The sequence below is a fragment of the Mauremys mutica genome, chromosome 21 (genome assembly GCF_020497125.1).
Source record: "Mauremys mutica isolate MM-2020 ecotype Southern chromosome 21, ASM2049712v1, whole genome shotgun sequence".
Taxonomy (NCBI): domain Eukaryota; kingdom Metazoa; phylum Chordata; order Testudines; family Geoemydidae; genus Mauremys; species Mauremys mutica.
Window position 1 is genome coordinate 6165390 of NC_059092.1, and position 26087 is coordinate 6191476.

At 43.8% G+C, this 26087-nt stretch overlaps 2 protein-coding genes across 10 annotated transcripts in view; one reads left to right on the plus strand and one right to left on the minus strand.

The window, feature by feature from the left end:
- The first annotated feature begins 1995 nt into the window (after positions 1-1995).
- On the plus strand, positions 1996-9158 carry TMEM52 (transmembrane protein 52). The gene is made up of 5 exons (XM_044995876.1): positions 1996-2251; positions 2807-2850; positions 3848-3892; positions 6485-6654; positions 7278-9158. The coding sequence occupies exons 1-5, from the start codon at positions 2198-2200 to the stop codon at positions 7595-7597; spliced, it is 633 nt and encodes a 210-aa protein (XP_044851811.1). The 5' UTR covers positions 1996-2197; the 3' UTR covers positions 7598-9158.
- Positions 9159-15909: 6751 nt separating this feature from the next.
- Positions 15910-26087, minus strand: part of CALML6 (calmodulin like 6) — a 178455-nt gene continuing 168277 nt past the window's right edge. For 8 of the 9 annotated variants that reach the window (XM_044995880.1, XM_044995882.1, XM_044995884.1 and 5 more), the window contains 4 exons: positions 23342-23516; positions 23021-23165; positions 19962-20062; positions 17758-18930 (listed from right to left, as the gene is read on the minus strand). In XM_044995880.1, the coding sequence (XP_044851815.1) occupies positions 18740-18930; positions 19962-20062; positions 23021-23165; positions 23342-23516 (612 nt within the window). In that variant the 3' untranslated portion in view covers positions 17758-18739. Of the gene's footprint in view, positions 16855-17757; positions 18931-19961; positions 20063-23020; positions 23166-23341; positions 23517-26087 lie in introns of those variants that run through there. The other variant, XM_044995886.1, reaches the window with a different exon arrangement.

Sequence of the window (26087 nt, forward strand, 5' to 3'; positions counted from 1 at the left end):
ATCATCATTATCACATGTTTCCAATTACCTCTCCTACTACCTAGTATTGTCCTTTTAGTCACATATCTGAGTCTTGTTGCAGGCTCCAGGATGCCGTTCTTTAAAGGTGACTGAACTCCATATTTCCTTATACTTTAAGGGCAAGAAAATCCTCCCTGATTCACTGTGCGGATCTTTTATCTGCATTACAGATCTCTTCTGCATATTCTGTTCTCTTGATGTCAGTGGAAGTTCTATGCTCATGGTAAGGACCCTATCCTGCAAAGACTTATGCACATTTTTAACTTTACTTACTGAGAGCAGTCCCACTGAAATCAATCCATGTCCAGGCTGCAGAGAAGAGAACCACAGCAGGGACCGTTAAGAAAAAGGTCTTTATTTACATACAGATGCGATCACTGGAACCTTGTGAAGGTGATTACATTTTTTTCTGTGACATTTCAAGCAAAAATGTATCTGCACCTCATTTTTTGGGCCATTTGTGATCTAGAAATTTAATGTTCATGACATTTCTGCAACAACACCGCATTGTTGTTATTCCTCAAAACAGGGCAATTCTGAGTGAATAACAGGCTCTTTTTTCTCTCCAATTTTGAAATGAAAAATTGATATTTCCAATCTTTTTTTCCCAAAAGGTGGACCAATTTTGAATATTTGAAACAAAAAGCAAAAACCTCCTCCATTCTCCAGGCTTTTTTCACTTTAAATTTTCACATTTCTTTCACTACTCTCCCCAATATCCTGCCTGAATTTTCCTGTGACAAAACATAAGCACAGACTATTCTTATTAGTGTGCATTTTAATGCACTCTGTGCAAAGAAAGCACTGTGTAGTATTTGGCATAATTAGCAACACAATCCTGTTCAGAACTACAGTGTATTCCCTGAAAGTGCCATTCCCTGCGTGATCCTCTGTTTAGTCTCTGTTTGCCAAAAGCTGGGAATGGGCCACACCAAATGGATCACTTGATGGTTACCTGTTCTGTTCATTCTCTCTAGGGCACCTGGCATTGGCCACTGTCGGAAGACAGGATACTGAGCTAGATGGACCTTTGGTCTGACCTAGTATGGACACTCTTATGTTCTTATCCCATATGTCATTGTGCACTGCCCAGACCCCATCTCCCAACTCTAGTGATTCATCTGTGAAATTTCTAGAGGGGAAAGACATATAAAGTTCACCAAGGGGTGCAGCACAGTAGATGGTGCTTCATAACACACAGGGTAGCCTCCCAGCAGTGACTAACCAGGGGATCGGCAAAAATCAGTTGTGTATTGTAGGTGGGTCTTTAACTGCTCAGTAAAACTGGGAACTGTGGAAAGCCTTTAAAAGTCATTGTGACAGAAGGCTGCTGTAAAGAAGGGGGTCCGTTCCTACAGTGCTCTAGTAAAACAAACCACTAGAATTGAGACGGGGGCAGCTATACGCATGCTGTCAGCAGCCGAATCATACAGGCCACGCACTGATGGGGTCTGACTGCAGCTGGCAGTGGTTACTTAGCCCCCCTTGCTTCTCCATTCTTCCAGTGATTGCCCCAGTTTTGTAAGGCAGATGATGTCATGGGGGGAGCGGCTCAGGCTTGGCTCATGAGAAATGAACAAGTAACATGTATTCCTTGGCAAGGATGCCATTAGGTGTTTAAAGGTGGAGACTAGACAGGTTTTTGGGGGAATGGGAGAGGCTGCTAGTCCTTAACCTGGGGCCCGAGTCGCAGGTGCCAGCTCCGAGCACCCTCCCTAGGAGGGCTGTGCCAAACGCGCTGGAGGATGCTGCTGTCCCTTTGTGAACTGGTCTGGGTGGTGGTTTTCGCAGCGAGCACGGGATCCTCCGTAGTCAGAGCCGTGTGGCATCGCTCCTCCGGCTGCGTGTACGCGCATCCCCCTCTGATCCATCTCAGTGCCAGCCCCCTCCTGCTGCAATGAACCAGGCCAGCAAAAGGAGAGGCGGGCCTCCCTCTCAGGTGGGCGGGGCTTCAGAGGAATCTGAGCCGCAGTCGGAGGAGGGAGGATGATAAATATTGCTCAGAAGCGACAAGCTAGCCAGCCTGTAGCTCTGCCTGTTCCTTAGGGAGGATTGCAGAGCTCGGTACAATCCCAGGAGGGCTCCTCTGGCTTTGCAAGACCTGATCTCTGCAGGGTTGTTGGAGGCGTTTCTGGACGTAGGGGACCCGATTCTTCTCCCCCGGCTGCTTTGGAGCATGGCTGGCAAGGTGCATCGGCTGTGCACGGGCTGGAGCTTACTGCTGTTGCAGGTGGGTCGGTGGAGCTCTTTGTTCGCAGGCAGGAGCACGTGCGTTCGCTCCGGCTGCTTTCTGCGGGCTCGCCTCGCGAGGAAAGGTTCTCGCAGACAAGCCCCAGCCTAAAGAAACTTTCCTGTGGCCCCCCTGAGCAGCCAGCTTAGCTAGGCACGTACATTGCATATGATGCCCCTTTCCTGCACCTTCTCCCTCGGCTGCTCGGCAGTGGTGTTTTGTTATCACCAGCGGCCGCTTCTTCACGTGGAAGCGCTATTATTTATTGATTAAATTCCCTTCTCTGGAGACGGCCTTAAGCCACAGAGCTCATGGCGGGACCCCTCTGAGGGCTTTGAGCGCGGCGGGGATATTTGATTGTGCTTGCACGGTTATTTCCAATGTGATGGGTTTAACTTGCAAACGCGCTGGGAGGCTGAGGTTATACATTGAACGACAAACCTTTATGCAGCTAGCCAAGCAAGGGCCTCTGAGACTCGGGACTCTCTGCCTTTGGCTATCTGCTTCCATGCACGCTCGGGGTTTGTATCTGATGCTGATTCCTTCCTTCCCCAGGCAGCGCTCTGCTCTTCCCAGGGTAACTGCGATAGCCCCGACCAGTAAGTAAAAGCTCTCTCGCTATGGCAAAGGGTAGTTCTGACGCTGTTTTAATCATCATGTGGCACAGTGGAATTCTTTACTGACATATTTAGGCGGCTGCTTGGACTTTTGCTGCTTATTTTTTCTCTGTGGAAAGCCTCTGCCTAGGAGAACAACCCACGAATTTGATTAAGCCAGTTCAGCTCATCTTTTCTTTTCCTTTCAATCCTACCTACTCAGGAGGTTGGGGTGAAAGATCCTTTCATTCATACTTGACTGTTCTTCGAAATGCCGTTTTGCCGTCTTTTCCTCTCCGGGTGTGGATTGAGCTCCTGTTTGTAGTAAAAATAAGTGCAGCCTCCAACATCTTCACTCTCAAAAATCAGCTAACTTTTGAGTAACTCCCTTCAATCTTCATATTCTGATTATATCTACTATGTTAAAATGGCACAAAAGAGTGAATACAGCCTATTGGCTGGATGCATAAATTGGTTTTCTGTATACTAAATGCATACAACTTGCTAAATGCAATACTGTTTTTCTGCCTCTCTGGCAATTTGGCTATTGGAGAAGTGATGTCATCTTTTATATTTATGGGCAGCTCCCATTACAGCACTTTTGTTTGTATTACAGCCATGGCAAAAGTACTATACGAATAATTTAGGATGAAAAAGCTGCCTTAGGCTGGAATTTTCAGATGCATCTAAGGGAGTTGTGACTTGGCTAATTTTCTTAGCCTAAATAGCTGTCTATCCAAGAAACTAGGAAATATCACTAGGAATAAAGAGTTTGTTGTACAATTTGCACTGCAGCATCTGAGTTGTCTTTAATAGAGGTACTGTTAAATGATTTACAGTGATCTTATGAAACAAAGTACAGAGTTCGTTTTTAGCTTCATTTTCTTAAATTGTTAATTGCCTTTTCTACTCTGCAATTAGTGTGAAATTTAGTTGCTTTGTTACTAAACTTAATATTTGAATGTAACGACTGAGATTAGTTATCCACCTTCATTTCCAGGTGTGCTCGGAATAATTCTAACTGGACTAGCCTGTGGTATGTCTGGTAAGTTCAGATTTATTTTACTTAACATACAAGATGTTTGGGAGATGATGTAAACAAATAAATAGTGGGAATGGGTGAATAAAGACACACTTCTTTGATCCTGAATCAAAGAGGAGGACTTAGCCAAGTCTGCCTGTGGCTAAATGAAAGGTGCCAGAGGAATACAACCCAGACTAGCTAGATGAAAACGTAATCAATTCCATAGAACGTGGGACATGTTCCTAGATGAGTATTCCATCCCCATAACTCTGACATGTTACAGCTTGAATCCAAAGCCATTGTGCACCCCTTCTAAACAGACAGCTTGCTGAATCTTTGCTTGGAGAGGGATCAGCAGTGCAGTGTAGTGGACTTGTCAGTTCTTGGCATTGCATCAGGTTTTGCTTATCCGTGAGCTTATCCCTCTTTCCCTTTTATGGGGGAGAAGATGGTTGGATTATGATGTTCTTTCTTACACGGCTTGCTGAACTCCTTGTCATTGATCGGTAACCTTTTTTTATTGGCTGATTTTATGACTTAAAAAGGGGAGAAGACAAATAGGCAAACACTATTGTAATAGACAGCTCAGTCGCTCCATTGTATTGCAGGCTACATGCATCTTGGCTTGCAGCTACAGAGTGTACATGTCAGGATGTATGCTGTAAAACTTAATGAGGGACTACAGTGCAAATTGGCCAGTGTTAACTACAGCTTAGCATTTGGACTAATTTAGGCTTCTACAAATATTCTAAACCCTCTCAGTGGGAGTTGATATGCAGAACTGTTTCAAAAATTAATTGACACTTTAAGACTGGTTTGAAGGCAGCTGTCAGCATTTATAAACAGTAAAACTAATGTATCATAGTTTGCTGTTCAGAACTGCTACACTATTATAGCAGTGTACAGTAATCATGAAGGTTTATCCTCATAGCTCTTGGAATGCTAGGAAGATCTGATTAGTTGGTGATGAGGTCATATTCTGCTCACTCTGGTGCAATGTTTTATTATGAAGTTCCAGCAAGCTTTTATATTATGAAATGTAAAAGCCAGCACTGACTATCAGTTTCTTCCTGTTCTGCCATTGCTGTGTTCTGAATTTTCTACATTTTATTTTTTAAAGTAATCTTAAATGGCTTGAAACTCCAGGAACTTATAGCCACTGATCAGAGGTTAGTTCTGAAGAATCTAACTTCACTTCTGATCAAGAAAGAAACCTGGCTTTGTTAAAACAGCAATTTCATAAGGGTTGTCCTGGGAGTGCAGGAAACTGTGGTTCAGATCCCCGGGGTCAAGGAAGGTATTGGGATTCCCATGGAGTACTAAAGCCTGTGGTATGGAATTTTAGCTATTCAATTGTAGGTTCCAAATTCCAGATTTTGTGGGTGAGGGATATGTTTGTGTGACCCTAATACTAATAGAAATGTTCTGATTAAAATAAAATAAAACTGTTTGTTTGGATTTAAACATCTCCTGCAGTATAATTTTGGTTACTTTTACATTGTCATCTTTAGTAATCTAGGAGTGCTAAGAAGGAATTGTTTTGGAGGCATGCTTTTGATCTGTCAGTATTACCTTTAAATTGGTTGGAGGAGAGGCGGGAAACAATACTGTTGGGGTCACTTCTTCTGACTTATGTGTGTATTGGGGGGAGGGAAGGAATCAGAACATGGAATTCTGGTGTGTCAGCTGTTCTGGAGCAGCTCCCTCCAAAGTACCATGAGAATACTTAAATCTTTGACCTTGTGTCTCTTTCTTCTTGCAACCCAATCCCAGCCTGGCATGCCTTATTGCTTAACTAGCTCATGAGAACACTTAAACTCATTCAAGAACACTTTTAAGAATGGAAAAAACTCCAGAATTTAAATTTGAGAGGGGAGCCAGAAGCACCAAAATCTAGATTTTAGGTATATTGGGTGGAATTGACCCCTGGGTAGAGGGCCAATACACCATTAAATGCCTATGCCCCCATTAAATCTCACTTATGCACTATTTTGAGGACTTAAGTGGTTCAGAGTTCTAGATCTGGTTTTGTGTAGAAGTCCAGATGGGAATGCTGGGAAAACAGCACCTTTTGAAGTCCAAACTCTTGCACTGCCCTCATTTACTCTGTAGAATACTGACTTAGGCATTGTGTATTATGAGGTTATACAGCAGATAGAGATGGCACCACAAAGATACACACTGCACTATAAAACTTCTGCAGTGCTTTATAAATATAGACCCTGGTCCTGCAAAGACTTACATACTTTGCCTTAAGCACATAAACAGACTCACTGGATTCAGTTAAAGTCAGTGGAGCCATGCTCACTTACACTAGCTGAAAGTCTGGCCTGTGTATTTTTTAACCCAACACCATCCCTGAGTCAGGAAGAGTTTAACAGGTGATCAGTAGCACCAAAGCTTGGGGATATTAAGCTGACTGTTTTGTGACTGGCTTTTCTCATGCTGGCATTTACACACAAACGGAGCCAGCACCAATAAAAAAAGACTCCTATATAGTAGGTAAGCCAGACCTTGAAAAGAGCCTCCTTAGGAGTTAAATCTCTTCCATTCATGGAAGAGGAAAAGCATCAATAATAAAGTAGTGGGCTTCTCTCTCCCTGCATCTTCTAGGCTGATTCTACTGACTGTGTTCATGCTCCTGCTATGTGGCATCACAGCGAGCTGTGTGAAGTTCTGCTGCCGGAAGAAGAGACCCCCAGTTCAAACCTTCCCTAGACGCCCCTACGATTTGACAGTCATTGCCGTTGATGGTGATAGCACCGCCCACAGCACGGTGACCTGTGAGTGTTCTTCAGGGGCTTTTATTCAGGGGTGCTTCAGGCTCTAATCCTGGAGATGCTAGCACTTGGGTGTGCAATACTCCTGGCACTTCACATCTTCAAAGCAGACACAAACTAATCCTCACAACACCTCAGGCCCTGTGAGGTACTATCATCCCATATGTTGTAGATGGGGAAACAGAGGCAGAGAGAGGCTCAGTGAGCAAGTGGCAGAAGGCAACCGGGGTTTAGTGCTCTAAAGGTTCAAATAAATTCCTGATGGGCTGGCCTTGTGCATGTCCTCACACATCCATTCTTGCCCCGCCATCTTGTTCTACCTCACATCTGTCCGTTCCAGCCAAACTGCTTCTTACAGGAGCTATAGCACAAAACCAGAATGGTAGAAGCCCAACTAATAAGTCTCCTGGTGTCTGGGTTACAGCATGTACCCATTATGTCACACACCTCATTGTAATAACTAGATGGGTCTAAACAGAAGCATTTTTTCCTGATTGCTGGCTGGGTGGGTTCCATCTATGCCACAGTTATAGATGCACTAATTTACTGGAAAAATAGTGTCAGATCTTTATACAAAGATGTCTTTTATTCACTTGTTCAAGCCCTATTGTGCCTTCTCTTTTCAGCATACAGCTCTTTCCAGTACCCCCAGAGCGCCCCACTTCCACTTCCATTTGGGGATATGGATAGGAGCACCATGTCTCCCCCAGCCTACAGCCTCTATGCAATGGAGTTGCCACCCTCATATGATGAGGCCATCAAAATGGCTAAGCCCTACATTGAGACGGTGTTGGTGGGCCAGAAGCTCAATGACATCCTTGAGCCGGTGGCACCAGAAGAGCCAAATCAGCACCAAGGTTCATCTGCTCCTGTGGCCGGTGAACCGGAGACACAGCCAAGTTCAGAAGAACCACAAGTTGAAGCACAAGGCCAACCTCCGCTCTAGCCCATTTAGAGGTGAGGGAGAATACAAGGACCTTGAAGTACTAAAGACATTAAAAGTTTGATCTTATATGCAAGTAACCATGGGAAGATGCCTAATCTGATGTCTGTAGCAATGATCTGTCATGTGGGAGGAATGTTTCCTGCAATTGCAGTAATCTTCTGTTGACGCTTCTAGGGTATTAAATGAAATAGGAGGACAACAGTTTAAAAATACCCTGTATGGGTGATACATGGATGCTAGTTTGGGTCTTGCCAATGAAAAATAATCCTTTGTACTGATATAGCAATGAAAAGGGCAGGGGCATGGTTCTGTGATAGCGACACCTTCATTAGATGCCAGAATGACGCAAACAGTGCATTGTTCCTGAACAGAAGATGGAGTTTCCCAAACTTGAGACAGAAATGGAGTCTTGATCAAGTGCAAATTCAAGAGCTTCTATAGCTTGTCTCTTATTTTGAGAAGGTTAACTGTCCAGCAAATTGCTGAAGCACTGAACTCGTTGCTACGTAACGGTGAATGTTCTTTAAACTGAAGAAAATGGCACCCCAGGACTCTACTATGCACATTGTTATTTCCACAGTGATGGGGAGAGACAAGGGAAAAGACATTTGTGCCAGTTATAGGAGACCCGAATCATTAAAAAAACCCATCATTTTCAAGATGGGGAAGGGGAGGTTGATGCTTGTTGGTTTTGTCAGTTACAGTGCAAATTAGCCTCCAGGAGAAACTTTTATACATGGTTTGGTATCATTAAAATATTTCAAGTATTCATGCTTTTTGCTGACTTAACCCAATGGGTTTGAAAAACTAAATGATCTGGTAAATATTGAATGCCTTGTCAGCACAAAAAGTCGGTAGTATGAATTTCAGAAAAAGAGAAAAGTTAAAAGTGCAGCGCTTGACCTTCTTATGGGATTTTTATTTTATATTTCACTGATTTTTTTTTAAACTATAAATAAAATTTTAACCTTTTAAAGCAAACCATCTGCCATTGTGAGTTCTAAGTAACCTAAGATAAGGGTTACAGAGAAAAGTGTCCAATAAAAATTTCTTCAAGGAAAGATCTGTGACGCATAGAACAATAGAAATGAGCATTGAAGGGATCTTTCATAGCATGTAGCTCAACTCCACACTGTGTTTCCTTGGGACTGTGGGGCTTACACACTATAACCGTTTTTGTGTGTGCATGGAAACCGTATAAACCTTCTATCCCTTAAAACTGCAGGTACAAGAAATCCTAGTCCTTTGAGCTTGAATAAACTCTGATTGTTCGGATACTTTTTCCAGTGGCAGTGTGATATTCTGTCTCCTCTTTACTGCAACTGTAGAGAGGAAACTGAGTGCACAAAATCTTTTAGAAACGGGTAAAGTGAACTCAGGAGGTGGGAAAAGATGAAGGTCGGAAAAGCCACAGCTGCAACAACTGTATTGGGCAAAAATCCCCATTGAATAGGGCACTGCTGCTGCTTACCCAGCAGTAAGCATTTCCAGTACCCATCTAGTAGCTACTTGTTTGAGAACTGAAGCCCTACACACTGATTGAACTATCAGAACAGTGCACAGGACCAAGGCTAAAAGGGAGGGGAAGCCACACCAGTCTCAAAAGTAAGTAGTTCATTGTGACATAGTTAGCAAATGCGTATTTATTGCAGAAAACTATCCTCTTTGTGGGGGAAGCTGCACTGCCAGGAAATAAACCTAGGGGGAAAACGTCCCCAGTTTCTATATGAATGAACCACTGCTCTGTGGGGACTAATCTATGATTGCACTGTTCTGGAAAGCTGTTTACCGCTACTTAGATGCATAGTACAAAGGGAAGCAGCCCTGGCTTCATCAGTTAAAAATTCTTCATTTTGGAATGCAGGTCATCTTTCCCGTTTCCTGTTTTTCCTTTAGCCATCACCAGCTTTCAGACTTGTGAGCTCAGCCTTTCATTAGAGGGGAATGGTCTTTGTAGATGGGCTTCAGGTTGGACTATAATTGCCAGTTTAAGTTGTCGCAAAATCATTTTAGCATCTTCTAGTACCATTTTAAGCTGAGAGGTGACAAGGCACCATGGCAGGTGGTGTGGGTGTTATGCCTTTCCCACTTCCATTCTTGTTCTCTAGGGAGGATTTATTTTGATCTAGTTTCTGGAATTACAACAGAGACCAGTTCTGCTGGTATTTCACCCCTGGGACTCTCACTCATTCATCTGCACTCTCAGGTGAAGGAGTGCAGGTACAAAGGAGGTGGGAGGGAAGAGTGATGTGTAAACTTGTATTTCCGATGCTGTCCTCTGTTCTGACAAAGGTGTTTGGCTGGGCCCTGGGGCTGTTTTTTTTCTCTCTTCTAGCCCTATTCACACTGGTGACGTTTTTAAGCTCCTTACTGACTAGTCTGACTTGTACTAGAAGCAAAGAGGCTCAGCTGGGGTTGGAAGTGAGTGGTAGTTTTAACACAAACCTACCAAGCCAGGGAATTCTGCACCAACTTTTAGCATTTAGTATCAACTGTTTTCTGTGGGATTTGATTTTTTTTTTTTTTTGGCCTGAGTTGTAGAAGGCTCAATTAAGTCTTACCCTGCCCTGGTGGTGGGTGGGAAATAGATTGGGGCTGGTGCCTGGCCTTTAGAATTGGCTGCACCCGCGGGCCTGAGGGTTCAGGGGCTATAAAGACTGGCTGGCAGAAGAAGGGGGAATGGCCAGGGGAAGGTCAGTCTCCAGGCTGAGGGCAGACTGTGTGGAAGAGGAGAGTGTAAGGCCTGCAAGCTGTATATAGTATATCACTGGTGGTGGGAGAACCTGGCGTAAATAAAGCCACAGGTGCTGAAGAGCTAGAGGCCTCTCTGAGTTTTATTGGGGTGCCAGGGGGCTGCAGGAAGAGTGGTGGGCAGAGGACCTGTTACAAGCTGGAATCTGGTTCCTAACATCTGTACCTGGCTTTGCAAAAACCACTCCTGCTTTTGCCAGCCTGTGATGGTACTGGATGAACAAGGGCTGCCAAAGAGGAGTTGTACTTTAGATTTGCAGCTCCCATTGGCTTCAGTGGAGTTGTCCCTGGTTCAGCACATCTGCAAATTGGCCCAGAAGTCCTGGTGTTTGGTAACAGGAGTTCATGAGTATATGGAACACTCTTCTGCTGGCTGAAGTGATTAAGCGTGTTTTGTACAGCAAACTTCACAAACAAAATAAGTTACTTGTTTGATTCCAGCCCAAATGGGAACTTAATGACTGAGTTAAGGCTGCTGCAAAAGACATTTAATGAGGGGAAATGATATAGAGCCTGAATTGCACCTGGTACCTCAGTGTGGTTGGGACTGCTTTTCTCAGATCACGCGCCACTGACTCGCTGACATACTTTGCTGCCCAAGTAGCCTGGTTGCTCAACTTACATTCCTCTGTGCTGGAGATTAAATGCTATAGGGACAGACCACATCACTGACTCCACTTAGCTGCAGACATAACAAAGAGCAAGGGCCTGATCTTGCTGTCGCTGGAAATCGTTGGGTTGTGGACCTCAAAAGAAATAGGAGTAGGCCCCATAGTGCTTTCCAGCCTGGAGTCCATCTCTGCAGTTTCCTTTTTTCTGCACCGTACTTTTCTAGAGCAAATTTTGATACACTGCAGTTACTGTTTGCCATCTTGGCTGTGCCTGCACTGGCATTTCACTGCAAGTGTAACTTCCTGCTGTTAAGTAAAGTGACATCTGTGAAGCCCTAAATGCTGTGGAACTGTTAAAATGTTTTGTTTGGTTACTTAGTTTTGCCCTACTGAACATTTTTCCAATTAAAACAATTTTTAAAATGGAGAAAGTCCAGTATGTCTGATTCCAAAGGGAGAAGGGAAAAATAGTACTGGGAATTACACCTAGCTCTTTCATCACACTTTTTATCAGTAGGTCTCAAAAGCTCTTTACAAAGGAGGTTGGTGGCATTATCCCTATCTTCCAGATGAGTAAACTAAGCTACAAGGACCCATCCAAGGTCACCCAGCAGGCCCGGGGAAGAGTTGAAAATCAACACAGGTCTCCTGAGTCCAAGGCCACTGTTTGTGACTTCCTTGATGGAACAAGTTTCAGAGTAGCAGCCGTGTTAGTCTGTATCTGCAAAAAGAACAGGAGTACTTGTGGCACCTTAAAGACTAACAAATTTAGTATTTAGTATTTGTTAGTCTTTAAGGTGCCACAAGTACTCCTGTTCTTTTTGATGGAACAAGGTTCTTAAACATCCTCCTTGCCTGTCAATTGATTTTGAGAGTCCTCAGCAGGTTCCCCCAATGCTAAACCCCTGTGTTGACTAGTGACTCCCAGCCAACCTGGTCATTGGCCTGTGCAACTTGTCTTTTGCTCAGTGGATTAGTTTAGCAGGCTGACCTGTCTGGGAAGTGTGGTCTGGTCTAGTGGATAGAATAGAGCATTGGACTAGGTGTCAGGGAACCTGGATTGTATTATTGACCTGCTGGGTGACATTGGGCAAGTCACTTGGACTTAGAGCCTCCTTTCATTTTGATGGGAGTGAGTGCCTAAAATACCTTTGAGGATCTGGGCTGCCATCTCCCTGTGCCTCAGTTTCCCCATCTGTAAAATGGGGATGATACTGACCTCTTTTGTAAAGTGCTTTGAGCTCTACTGATGAAAAGTGCTAGATAAGAGCTAGGCATTATTATTAAAATAACTAGGTTCAGGAAGTATGGCTCACAGCCCAGTCTTGTCTTCATCAAGCTTGCCATCCTCCTTGGTGAGAGATCTTTGCACAAGCGATCTCTACACCCTCAAGCTTGGCAGCAGGCCCATTCTGGTGGGGGTGCTAAGTTAGCAACTTAAATATCATAGCTGTGCTCTGATTAGGAAACTGGTGCTCTCTAGTGGTTGCCAACATTTTTGCCGGTACAATGAGTATCATATCTCGCCTGCCAGTGCTGTGGCAGGCAGCTAGCATATTTTGTACTGGAACTTGACACAGAATTCAGTGTTCATGCTCACTCTAACTTTCAGTAGGGTTACTGACACGTAATGCTATTTTTGCAGAAAGATGATGTTCGTCCATCGTTTTCGAAGAAGACCTTAACATCTATCAGGTTGTGAGCTGTCCACAGTGCGTCCGCAAATGGCTGGTAAGGCCAATACGGGCACGGAATGTTCTGCCACATGTCGGGCAGACATGAGTTCTGAAATGCTGCATAAGTTAATCCTGCCTCTTTCACAACCCATCTACATCACAGCCTCTTCTATCTACAAAGATTCCTGCTGTTTCTCTTACATACATTCCCCTCTTAAACAGTGCTAAGGTAAGGTCCCAAACATTGCACTTTGCAATAATGATACTGTAGTGACTTGCAGAGTATTCTTGTTATATAGAGTGATCCAATGTAATATGATACAGTTAAGGGGAAGCTCCTTACTTCATAGCACTGAGATACTAAGTTATGTAGTGAGTAGAGCTGGTTTGACAATACCCCTCCTCTACCCTCCAAATTTGGGGATTTTCAGGTTTTGTTTTTTCACGAATTGGAAAATTTCAAAGGAGATGGAAATTTTCAGCACATTTGTTTGTTGAGAAAAATGGCCATTTTCCATTCAATTTTTCAAATGAAAATTTTTTACTCTCAGTACAGTTATTGGTTGTGTTTGCACTCTTTGTATTCAGGAAGCACAGGCTAAAACTCTCAAAGTTCTGCACTGGGATTAATGTAAAACCTGATGGAGTCTCTGGTGTGTCTCTTTTGCCCATCCTAGAGTCCCACTGAGGTACATGGATGTGATGAGATGTGCCCAGGATGTTCCACAATGCATTGCAATGTGCTTATTGTACTTCTGGTCATTGTGAAATTGTCCTAGTTAAAGCCAGATTTTATTGTAAGGAGAGAGGGGGCATATCTCCATCTTCCCCACTTCTTGTTACTCACTTTGGCTCCTGTGGATCTGCCTCACAGAGATGTTGCAAAGATAAATACAGTAGTGACTGAGGGTGCTCAGGTTCTATGGGCATGGGCCATAGAACTGCCTGAGGTAGGTCAGGCAGGGCAACCTGCCCCACTGCTCCTCAAGGCTGTTTTGGAGGGTGGTGCTTTCAGGTGTATTCAGTCTCTACAGCCATTTCAGTCCTAGGTATCGCTGCTGAGATTTGCCAAAACAGGCTGGAGGTTTGGTGATAAGGAGGCTACCAACTGGACTAAGGCCCTGATTCTGCAATGCATGGTATGCAAATAAACCTCTGCATCTGACCAGAGACCTGCTGAAGTCTGTGGGACTCTGTGCAGATGCTGGGGCCCGCTCATATTGTAGGACTGATACCTACATCTCACCGCTCAACTCATTTCACATTTTAGCTCTTATTCCCAGCTGATCAAGTGGGGAGTGCAGCTCCCCCTCCTCACCTGTCCCCTGCCATAGATTCCCCCAGCCTCCTTGGCTAGCAAGGTGAGAGCTCCTCCTGCTGCTTTAATCTGCTGTCCATTGCCGAGGTACAAAGGGCTAGCAAGGCACTTCCGACCACCCCCGGGACAACTTGTGCTTGTTTATGGTACAGACTGGCACCATCTAAATCATACCACAATCATGATACCTCTCAACACCCCTGTGAAGTAGGCAAGTAAAATTATCCCCAAAAGACCCAGTAGCCTGCACTGCATCAGAGGCTTTATTAGCAAACAAGTGTTGGGAAGTTACCACCACTGAAGGTTTGTGGCCATGATGGGAAGAAATATTAAACCTGCTCTCAATTATCCTATAATTGGTCTGGTGAGGAGGCTGGTGGTTTCCAGGAAGCTGGGGGATTTCCCCAGGGCAGCTTAGGGAAAGAATTACCCTCTGATGAACTGTGCTTGTTCGAAATCAACATAAAGATAGGCTTGAAAAAAATATTTGCTTATATTACTTAAGAGGTGAGTGAAGGGAGAGCCCTAGAGGGTTAAAAGGAAAGACTAAGCTAGTAAATAAAGATGAGATACTGTATTAGGAATCAGAGAGAGTCCTTCATGTTTGGACACAGGGTCTGTTCAGACTAGTAGTGATTGGGACAGGGAAAGTTTCCTAAGGAGGGGAGATGACTGTGGACTCTAGAGAAATGTTCCTGTGATTGCATTGCTGGAACAGAGTGAAGGCCTGCTGTTGCATAAGAGCATATAGGTGCAGGAGATCTAGTGGGATCCTTTGCTGAGCATGAGATGGGTGCTGTGTGAGCTTTTCATGTTGTCTCAGAGCTGGTAGAAACAAGTCACATTTTCTCACTGACCAAAGCAAAGCAAGCGTGGTGAGCTTGAGGAGTCATTTGAGGATGTGATTGGCGGCTGCTGGAGTAAGACAAGGACTGGTCTAGACGGTATTTGTGGATAAAAATGAAGCCTCTGTGAAATCTACAGATATGTGTACGCTGCCTGCTTGAACTATCCTGTACTGGAGAGCTGTGTGCTATGGAAAATATTATGGACCCAGTTCATAATTACCCTAGGACAAGGAGGTCCTGATCCCTGACTGAGGCCTCTAGGCATTACTACAATGCAAATGTATAATAGGCTAAAGAAGACTGTCAATCATATTTTCAATGATGTCTGAGCTTTGTAGATGCCAAAAAAACCCCTCGCTGTTCAGGTCTCTGAATCAGCATGGAAAGAATGGTTTCTGAAAAGCTACTGGACTGTGTCACTTGCAAACTGAGCTCAGTTTTACTGCTGCCTGTGAGATAGCATTTGTTTAGGCCTGGTCTACATAAGAGAGTTGAGACAGTTTATTGAATCAGTTTAAAAACTGGACACTCTTATTTTGGTTAAGAGTGGCTCATTGCTGTTTTAGCTTAAGCTGATTCTTAACCGACTTAAACTAAACTGCAATAAATCTAGTTTCAATTGAAATAATAGTGTCCGCACAGGGGTTTGCACTAGATTAACTAAATCAGTTTAAAATCACATCTTTAGTTAAACCATTGCACCATATATGTTCCTCAAATATAGTCCAAACCACAACTGCTGCCTCTTGAGTGTTTGTCTTCAGGTGAATATCTTCACTTGACTACTTCATTTCAATAACCTGATGCAGGAAGAAGAGTCCTAGCTCTTATGCAGAAATAAGCACTATGTACAGTTCACAGGGTAGCATATACTTTTGAACAAAGATCCTATGAGCTTCCTCCCCTCAGCAAGAGTTGAATGGTGGGTCTTCTGAATTTAAAAAGCTTTATGGAGCAAGAGGGTACATGTAGGTTAGAAGAAATAACTTCTAGTTCATTCTAAAATATTGGGGCAAATGGCCAGATTTTCAAAGATATTTGGATCTAAAGTGGCAGATAGGCACCAAATGGATTTTCAAAAGTGCCATCTGCACCTTTAGGTGCCTAAATATTTTTGAAAATCTGGTCCACAATGAACAGCGCATGTGCCAAAACGGACCAATTCCCCATTGCTTTCTCCTGACTTAATAGCTTGCTTTAACCCACTTGTAGTTTGGAGCACAGACATGCAGTGTTACAAGGATTCCCTCTGCTTTTCCCAAGTCCAGTGCCCTTCCCCTTGTGTGCTGTGGTCTGGTTCAGAACCAGCTTGCAGCATTACAGGCTTTTCCATCTGTTACCCAACTCCGACTTCATCATTTCACAGGTTTCCTCAATGTTTTTCCAAGCCCACTTGAAACACTGAATTATTGTGAGCTTGAAATTCAGTGCAATGTGACTCATGTTCTCAGGCACTCCCTCGGGTAGCTTTATTTAGTCCACCGTGCAGAAGTGAAGTTTAGGCATTTCTAACCAAGGTGTGAACTGTTTTTGAGATGCATAAAAGTAGGTGTGGACCTGGGAGCAATTCTCAGTCCCAGGAATGATTTATACAGGAGAAGTGAGAGTCCTGGCAAAGCACATGCATTCCTTTCCCAAGTACGCTATGTTCCTTTCACAGGACTCTTTAAAGCCATATTGGAAAAACTTTCTATATAAAGTTTATTAATAAACATAAATTATGGCTCTTGTACGATTTCCATGGCCCAAAACAGATTGCTTGAATAACTGAATCTGTCCTGCAAGAGCTTCTACACCTGCTGTGAGAGGAGTCTCTCAGCTCTGCTCTGGTCTGTAGCTTCCTTCTGCTGTGAATGCCAGGTGAAGTTACTCAGATGTGGGTAGTGTATAAGTGGTGTTCGGAAACATCTCCAGATCACAGCATCTTGAGAAGAATTGCAGTCCTTGCAGGAGAGAGTGTCTAGGAAGGATCTTTGTAACAAAGGATCTGGTTCTTCTTCAGGTTGCTATTGAACAAGCTTAAAGGATTCTCCAGTCATCATGGCCACAAACTCTGAGAGGGAGAGAACCATAGACAAGGCAGGATTTATTAGCCTCAACTTGTGCTGCTGGCACAGCCACAGAGTGGATTCATCACAGGTTGATAGGGCAAGGAGCACTGCAGGATACTTCTATAATGCTCACTCAGCAAGATGGGCCTGAAGCACAGGGACACTAGATGGATTCTTGTTGGCTGAATAGTGCTTTGTTCATTGAATTCTGAATTTCCAAAGGTGGTGATTTGCTCCAGAAGTTGAAGGGGATCCCCACTTTCCTCACATCACATGCATCACTATCTCCCAGCTCTATGCTCAGACCACAGGGCAAATTCTCTGTTGCAGCTCCACTGAAGTCACTAGGGTGATGACAGCAGAGAACAAGCCCTGCCGGGATCTTTGCAAATGTAGTAGGTTTTTTAGTGTCATGACACAATCACTAGTCCAGAGCAAAAATGAGGGTCTCATCCAAAGGCCATTGGAATCTGTGGGAGTCTTTAAATTGCCTTGGGTAAATTTTTTTTTAATCAGTCTTTATTGGCTAAGTGTAGTGGGAGGGCTGCCTCTGGCACTGTAATATTTTCCCTTCCAGTTAAAGAATGACATGAGCAATTTCTTTTGCACATCTCACAAGAATCTCGCCTCCTCCTTTCAGTGGGAATTTGCCTGCTCAGCTCTCACCTGAAGAGAATTGTTAGTGTGAAACTGACAGAACCTTAGTTACACAGCACCTCAAATGAAATGCCAGAGCATTTAAAAATAAACCAGCAGCAACGCAGACCCGATGGCTTCAGTTTTACCCCTCTGGCTCTTCAGTGAGAAAATGGCTCATGCCAAGCTGGTGCTGTCAAGGCAAGTTCTGTTATGCTGTAATGAACTTTGAGGAGCTAATTAAGCTGTCAACTATTGTTAGAGATAAGCCTCTCACCCCTGCTTTGCCTCTGCTTCTCCCAGACAAAGTGCTCCCCAGGCACTGGCAACATACATCTGTGATAAACAGGGAATTTCACATTGTGGCAAATGGGGGTGGAAACCGAACATGTCGACATAAAAGCAGTTTGAGCTGGGCCTGAATTGCACTCCTGCATCTGGACTTTCCCAAACCTTAGGGATGTTCAGACCTGAATCCAAACTTTGCACATTAAGCCCTTCTGCTACCCTCTTTTCTTTTTGTACAGCTGTTTGTGTAGTTGGAGGGCCTCCTTCCCTACCTCCTTCTGCTCCCCAATGGCCTGCTTGAGATGGTAGCGAACATACCAGAGATCCAGAAAGAAGACATCAGAATAGGAGGATGGCGGTTGCTAGGGCAGGGAGCAGGTGGTTATATTAAGTAGAAGAAGGTGGTCCAATGATCTAAACACAGGGCTGAAAGCCAGGAACTCCCAAGCTCTAATCCTGGCTCACTTTCTGGCCTTGGGCACATCACTGTGAAGGTATCTATAAAATGGAGGTAATTTGATGTTGGGATTAATTGATATTTGTGGAACATCTCAAGGATGAAAAGGAATGTAAACCCACATGCTTAAAGGCCCAAGCCAACCTCTAATTAATGTGAGGTTTGGGAAGGCACTTTTTTGATGGGCAGATTGCTGAACTATGGGATTTCTTGCACCTTCCTCTGAAGCAGCTCGGGCCAGCCATTGACAGAAAGGATAATGGACAAGATGAACCACATGTCTGAGCTGGTGCAGCTGTACCTGTGTTTCTAGAGAGCTACCCAGTATAAGGACTCAGTATTATTAGGAAATTGTTAATGAAAACAAATTTCTGTTCATCTTCTAATGGAGAACAGAGAAATATTAAATTTCTGAAAGCAATACTATATTAATAAAAAGATGGTGTAGTGAGACATCCAAAATCTCTGTAACAAATCCAAACCCTTTCCAAGAAGTCTGACTCGTATCAATAATGGGTTGGTATTGGGATCTCTTTCTGCTGTATGCTTCTACTGCTTTCTGCTGAAAGGTCAGATAAAATGCAATGTGGTTGCATTAAACTCAGCCACTTATTGACCAGTCTTTTAATGTCAATCCAAACCATGAACAGATATTTTTCCAGTGCTTTCCGGTTGCATTGGGAATGGCAGCAGATTTCTGTGGAGATTGAAGATTGAAGGCACAGAAATAAAAAATGGTTTCACACAGACTGTAAATGTCATATAGATAAATTATTTTGGAGGAGCAGACAAATCCTCTTGAATTCTGCTATATAAATGATGTTGCTGACAAATGAATGTTCATGCACTTCAGTCCCCATTTTTCTTGTTACAGGAAGAACTACTTAACTGGAGAGTTTGGTTTCCTTAATGAATATTTTAAAGTTAATTTAGTGCTGGTGAAAGGTGCTAGATTATCAGCCCTGCAGTCACATCTGTTTAGAACTCACACCACACACAGAGGCCAAACTTTTCAAGTGTGACTAGTGATTTTGGAATCGTAGCTTGAAACACCTTAAAGGAGCCTGATTTTCAGACAGTGCTGACCACCCAGCCTCTGAAAATCAAGCCCCTTTAACATGTCTCAAGTTGGGTACCCACAACAGAGGCAATCATAATCTATCATAGAATCATATATTATTAGGGTTGGAAGGGACCTTAGGAGATCATCTAGTCCAACCCCCTGCTCAAAGCAGGACCAATCCCCAAATGGACCCCTCAAGGATTGAATTCACAACCCTGGGTTTAGCAGGCCAATGCTCAAACCACTGAGCTATCGGTCACTTTTAAAATCTTGTTAAATACACTTCACAAACATTCTCTAATTAACCTTCACAAACCCTCCTAAGAGAGAAGAAAATATCCTCATTTGGGTGGCAGGGGGGGCCACACAAAGTCATGGGGATTCAGGCACAAAGAGGTTAAGTGAATTTTCCAAGGTCACAGAGAGAGTTGGTGTCAAAGCCAGCATTAGAATTCAGCCCTATGTTCCTAGACCACACATCCCTCTCACAGTTGCATGACACTGTCTGTATGGAATACACCCACCTATTCATCATGGGTGACTCCCATGGGCAAAGCTTCTGAGGAAGGAAAGAATGATCCAAGACTGCTGACTACAGGCTTTTGGGAGTATTCTTCCCAGTGCACCTTTCATTTGCTAAAGAGTCTTGTGTATGGAAACTATACCTTCATAATCAATGGTTCCATCTCCATCCTTATCAGCTTCTTTCATCATCAGTTCAGCCTCCTGTTCATTTAGTGGCTCTCCAGCATTCATCAGTACATACCTAAAAATACAGACCAAATCTGGCAATAGTTTGCCCCTCCTAGGTGAATTTCAAAGCACTTTGCAAATATGTCAACCCTCAAAGGTGGGTGTATTTAGGTGCATTTTACAAGTGGGGAAATTGAGACACAGATTGGATATGTGACTTGGCCAAGGTCAAACGTGACCTAATTTTCAGAAGTTGTGAGCACCTACAACTCCAGTTAAAATGAATGTGAGTGGCAAATGATCAGCACCTCTGAAAATCTCAGTCACAGTAAATCAATGGTAAAACAAGTAATTAAACCCAGAAGTCCTGATTCCCAGTCCCCTACTTTAACCATTAGCCCATACCTATGGTGTACTCTGTTCATATTCTAATGGAAAACCTGCATAGAATTATGGAAATAAACATTCAAGTGACCACACACAGTATCACACAAGTGAGAGATGGTAAAGCCCTATTAAGCGATCTGGATTAGGATTGTTCCTTACAGTGTCTATTCTAGTGCATTGTCTATTTCCACCCCCAACACAAACAGAAACTTGAGATGTTGTGATCCCACTTAGTGAAGAAAAATAGTTCTTGAAATCTCACCCATGGTATCAGCCCATGAGTCTGAGAATTCTGATCCTAAATAAAGCCTGGACTGGCCAATCACAAACTCTCAGATACAGAATTAGTCCTGTGTGTATCTGTAGACATGGGTATACTACAGTTAACACGAGCTTTCAGTATGAAAGGAAACCTAATTCACCTTTAGCAGATGTAAGAAAACACACACATTTATCCAGGTGTCCCTGGGGCTGTTGCAGCTTTGTAAGGATTGCTTGTATCTTGTATGTGTCAGGACACAAAAGCGTGCTGGATATTACTGCCCCTATCCCATCTGGCTAAGTTCTGCTTGCTGAGTGTAATGCATACAGGCAATCGTGCCTGCCATGTGCTTGGTGCGTAATTCAAAGTCAGGGAGGCCATTTCCATCATCAGAGCACATTGATGATCCACAGACCAAAGCAGTCAGAGAAGCTCACTATCATGAAAGATCTTCAAAGCAGTGTTCCTGTCCTTGGGGGAAAGGTGAGGGGAATAAGGGCACCAGCACTGTTCACTCTTGAGTTGAAATAATGTCCAGGCAATATTTAAAGTTTTTTTTTCTTTTGTTGAAACATCATGTGAGTTAGGAAAATAGAAATCATTAGAACAGCACAGGCTGGGGCCTGAAGCCAGATTTCCCAAGGAATTCAAGGTCAGATTTCAAAGTGGTCAGCACCCTCTTGGGGCCAGATTTTCAAAAGAACCCAGCACCAAAAAGGCATCCAACCTGCTGAGATCTTTGGAAAATCTGACCTTTAGTGTTAAAATGGGAAACAACTGGGTGCTGAGCACTTTCTGGCCTTGTTGGCCAAATCATTGATTGTCCTAGCTCTGTACTCATGAACAATCTTGCTTTTCCAGCGGAATTATGGTTAATGTATTAATTTCCTTTTGAATGGATAGCAATGAAGGTTTGTTTTAGGACTCTGCAGGAACCTGAAGACTGCACTAGCTCTCTTGGAACTTACTGTAGTACAAACTGCGTAGCTCCTCTGATTCTGCCAGCTTTGGTAGCTTGAAGCTTTGAGGCAAATCCCAGGCTTTTTAAATTAAAGAATGTTTGTTTTCTTTCCTTATCAAGACCAAGTTCTGAGGATGTTAAACAGTCTGGAACCTTGTGTCTGAATGATAAACACAAGAATTTCCAAGCTACATGCCTCCTTTTTTACACATTTATAAACAGGAGCTTGATTAATGCTGGTTAACCAGAGGAATATTTGCCTATGACCATAAGTTAGCTAAATGCATTAATCTTTTCCAGTATAATAGATATATTTTTCCATATGGAAATCTATGTTAATTTCAAAGTGAAGAGTAGAAACATTTGCTACTTTTATAAAGTGATCTTTTAATTTTTTTCTTTTCTTTTTATCCTTTATTCTTGTATTGTTGCCTTTTTCTTTTGTTCTTACCATGTTGGTTAATTCTTAGTTTTGTTTGTTGTAGATAATACAAAGAGCAAGAAACTCAGCTGGTGAAATCAGCATAGCTTCAATGGAGAGATGTCATTTTATGAGTGCTGAAAACATAGTCTAGAGCATAGTCTATTAGAGCTGAGCAAATGATTTATTTGACTAATTTCTGTTCACAAATTGTCTGCTAATGGCTTAAAGATTTTTCTTCAATGGGTTAGTTACTTTAAATGATTAACAGAATAATTTCTGTGAGTGATTCTTGGTTCCTAGTTTGTTCATTTACTATTAAATCTTAGAGCTATGTTGAATGGTTTGATCGGTCACATCATGTTTTATGCATGGTAGCTAAGGTTTCCAATATGATTTCACAATTTCAGAAAATAGTCTCTCCACATTTGACTTAAATTCACTGTTTCTGCCAACATTCTTATCAGTAAACTTGTTTGCTAGCATAGTCTCTGAAAGATAACAAAAAGTCATGCAAACATAGACTAAACATGTTAATCTAAAAATCTGAATGAAGATTCATGAGAATTTTTTTTCCATTATTCCCCAGCTCTGATTGATGTTTCAGTTGATCATGTGTTCTTTGGAATGTAACTTTTGTAGATCTGGATGTCAGTGTAATTCAGACATATGGACCTTGATCTTTTGGAAACACTGAACAGTTGGGGAAAAAATCCTGTCTGGAACATCTCAACTGGACAGTAAAATAACATCAAGATAAATCCAATTTTCAGGGTCTAAATCAGTCAGTTTGTCAATCTGGAGTCCAGTGGCAAACTCAGATATTGACTGGGTGTTGAGATCCCACTACCTGTTCTGCCTTTCCAAAGCTTCAGCATTCCTCTTCCTACTTTAAAGGCATGGCCTGTTCCTGACTTGTAAGTCAATGGGAGTTGGGTATGTTCAGCATCATGCAGAACCAGGCCCATATTTTCATACCTTCAGGAAGACTGCTACTTACTTGAGTGTATTCCAATCAATGTAGCCTTTGTGTTCCTTATCAAAGACCTTGAATGCTGCCCTCAGCTCTTCATCCTGGTTTTTAGCCTTTTCATGGTAAATGCCCATCAAAACCAGAAAACTGTCACAGTTCAAGGTGCCCTTATCTAAAAGAACAACAAAGCACTGGGATATATTAACATGCTAGTCATTGAGAAGCAGTCTAGTTAAGGTCTATCCTGCCTTGTGGATTCCTGTTGTGAACCACAGAACCTGGGCAGCTCAACACACTGGTTTCAGGGTAGGAAATATAGTAAAAGATAGGACTGGGGGAGGTTCTTACTGTCTTTGTCCACCTCCTTTGCCATTGTCGCCAGCTCTCTCTTGGTTGGGTTGATTCCCATCAAGCTCATAAGCTTCTCCAGCTCATCTGTTTTCACTAACCCATTGCCCTCCTCATCAAACATCTCGAAGACGCCTTTGTACTCTGTTATCTGCTCTGGTGTCAGTGTCTCAGCCTGTGTGGAAAGGAATAAACCAAAAGGTCCGTGCCAGGTTCCAATAATTTTCTAGCTAGATGTGCTCAGCAATGTGCAGGAGGAAACACAACCATCAGGGTCATCAGGCAAAGGGCTAAGCTAAAAGCACAGAAAACAGTTTATGTGCAGGAGAATAATCTAACGAATGTGATTCTTGTGATCTGCTGTCTCATGAAGCACCAGTGATAGGAAAAATATATTATTCTATACATCATTTGAAAGCTGGGACTCTTGAAATGGTCACTGATCCCTCAGACCAGCCAAAAATATGGGCCATTAGAGACCATTTATCAAATAGGACAACTTGCTTTCCCGTATCCAAAGAATTTCAAGTTACTCCAATCCTGAATCATGGCCTAAGTGAGGAGGGGGAGTCTGAGTGCCAAGTTCTGTTAGTGATTAGAACAGGGAGTGGAGAATGTTAGGATGGGCTTAAAGTTAGCTGGTCTTTTGAGAATAAGAACATGATTGATGGTCTTTTCTGCTGAGGCCAGCCTGGTAGCTGTAGGAGGTATCTGTTGTCTACCTGCTGCAGGGCCACCTAGAGGATTCCGGGGGCCTGGGGTCTTCGGCGGTGGGGGGTCCTTCCGTTCTGGGACCCGCCGCCGAAGTGCCCTGAAGACCCACGGCGGGGGCCCACCGCCGCCGAATTACCGCAGAAGCGGGACCCGCCGCCAAAGTGCAGCCGGGTCTTCGGTGGCGGGGGGTCCCCGCCGCGGGTCTTTGGGGCACTTCGGCGGTGGGTCCCGGAACAGAAGGACCCCACCGCCGCCGAATTACCACCGAAGACCCGGCTGCACTTCGGCGGCAGGTCCCGCTTCGGCGGTAATTCGGCGGCGGAGGGGTCCTTCCACCCCGGAGCGGAAGGACCCCCGCTGGCAAAGATTGGGAGCGGAGGAAGCTCCGGGGGCCCCGCTCCAGGGGCCCTGAAAAACTCTCGTGGGGGCCCCTGCGGGGCCTGGGGCAAATTGCCCCATTTGCCCCCCCCACCGGGGCAGCCCTGACCTGCTGTTCAGGTATTTGTTTTTTAAATGGTAGCCCCAGATTCTTCAAAGGAGCCATGATGGGAAAAAGATCTCACATGGCTTTTAAAAGACTGTTCTCTGACATATGTTACTGTAAGAGCTGCCCAGAGACCAGCACTAAAGATTTGAAAATGAAGATCTCCCGGCCAACCAGCAGAGTGGAGACTGGAGTCTCTGCTACAGATTCATGGCATTTGATCAGTTCATGCATCTGGCTCCCTGGAGAAGTGTTGGGTCTATATTTAACTTGCTCATAGTTGACTGGGAGGAGGGGCAGAGGGGAGGTAAGCAGCAGGGCCGGCTTTAGGCCGATTCCCCTGATTCCCCTGAATTGGGCCCCGTGCCCACGCCTAAGAGGGCCCCACTCCCTAAAGAAGAGCGCCTAACTTTTTAATTTTTACTCACCCGTCAGCGGTCCGGGTCTTTGGCAGCATTTTGGCGGCGGGTCCTTCAGTGCCGTGGAAGACCCGGAGCGAGTGTAGGACCCGCCGTCAAAGACCTGGACCGCTGCCGGGTATTCGAATCGGGCCCTGCACCGCCTAAAGCCGGCCCTGGTAAGCAGGGAACACTTACTGAGTCTGCTCCTTCTCTCGCTTTACCATCTGCCCCTCTTCCCCCTCCCCCACATATTTCCTGACTGTACTGATTTTTTCTGCATCATGGTAGCCCACCTTCAGTCACTGCAACCAGCAAGCCATTTAAATAGTCTATGGACCTAAAAGCAGCACTATATCCTCCTCACTGACAGAGATTGTCAATTACAAGGTAACAAGCTTTCCACGCTTTCTACTTGCTATAGCAGCCCAGCCTGGGAAGTTATTTTTCTGCGTTCTGTGTAACAGAAAGGTTGAGTGAATGTTGTCTTGTTTCTCTAAAGTAGCTGGCCTCAGAGACTACAACATCCTGCCATTTACTCATCGTTAAAGACAATATTACTATAGCTCAAATGGTAGCGATTGGTGCGGTAGATCACAGGTTCAAACCCTCCTGATGACCACATTATGTAGCCATGGTCTGTCGCATGACCCAGCAAATACCCTTCCTACAACATTTCAGCCATATCAGATCAACTAAGTGATCCGTCTATTTTGTATCTCTAACAGTGGCCTCAATCAGATACTTGAGAGGAAGGTGCTAGAGTCCTCTTAATGAACAATGAAGAATAGGCGGTCCACAGGTGAAATTTCATCCTCATTCCCCTCAGTTGGAGGTTAACTTGTGCCCTGAAGCATGAGAATTAAATATCATTTAGATAAGACCATCTTGGTTTGATATGTGATGTAACTGTGGTGTTCTTGTTATCCAGATAAATGGCTAATCTTCTTTTGACTCCTCCTAAGCTCTCTGCCTCAGGGATGTCTTGTGGCAGTGAATTCCATAGGGTAATTGTGATGTGTACAAAAAAAGGGGGGGATTTCCTTTATCAGGTTTAAGTGTTTTGCCTCTCAATTTTATTGAAAGTTCCCTTGTTCTTGTACTGAGAGAGGGTGGATAGAAACCTCACCAATTCACCTTTGCTATCCAT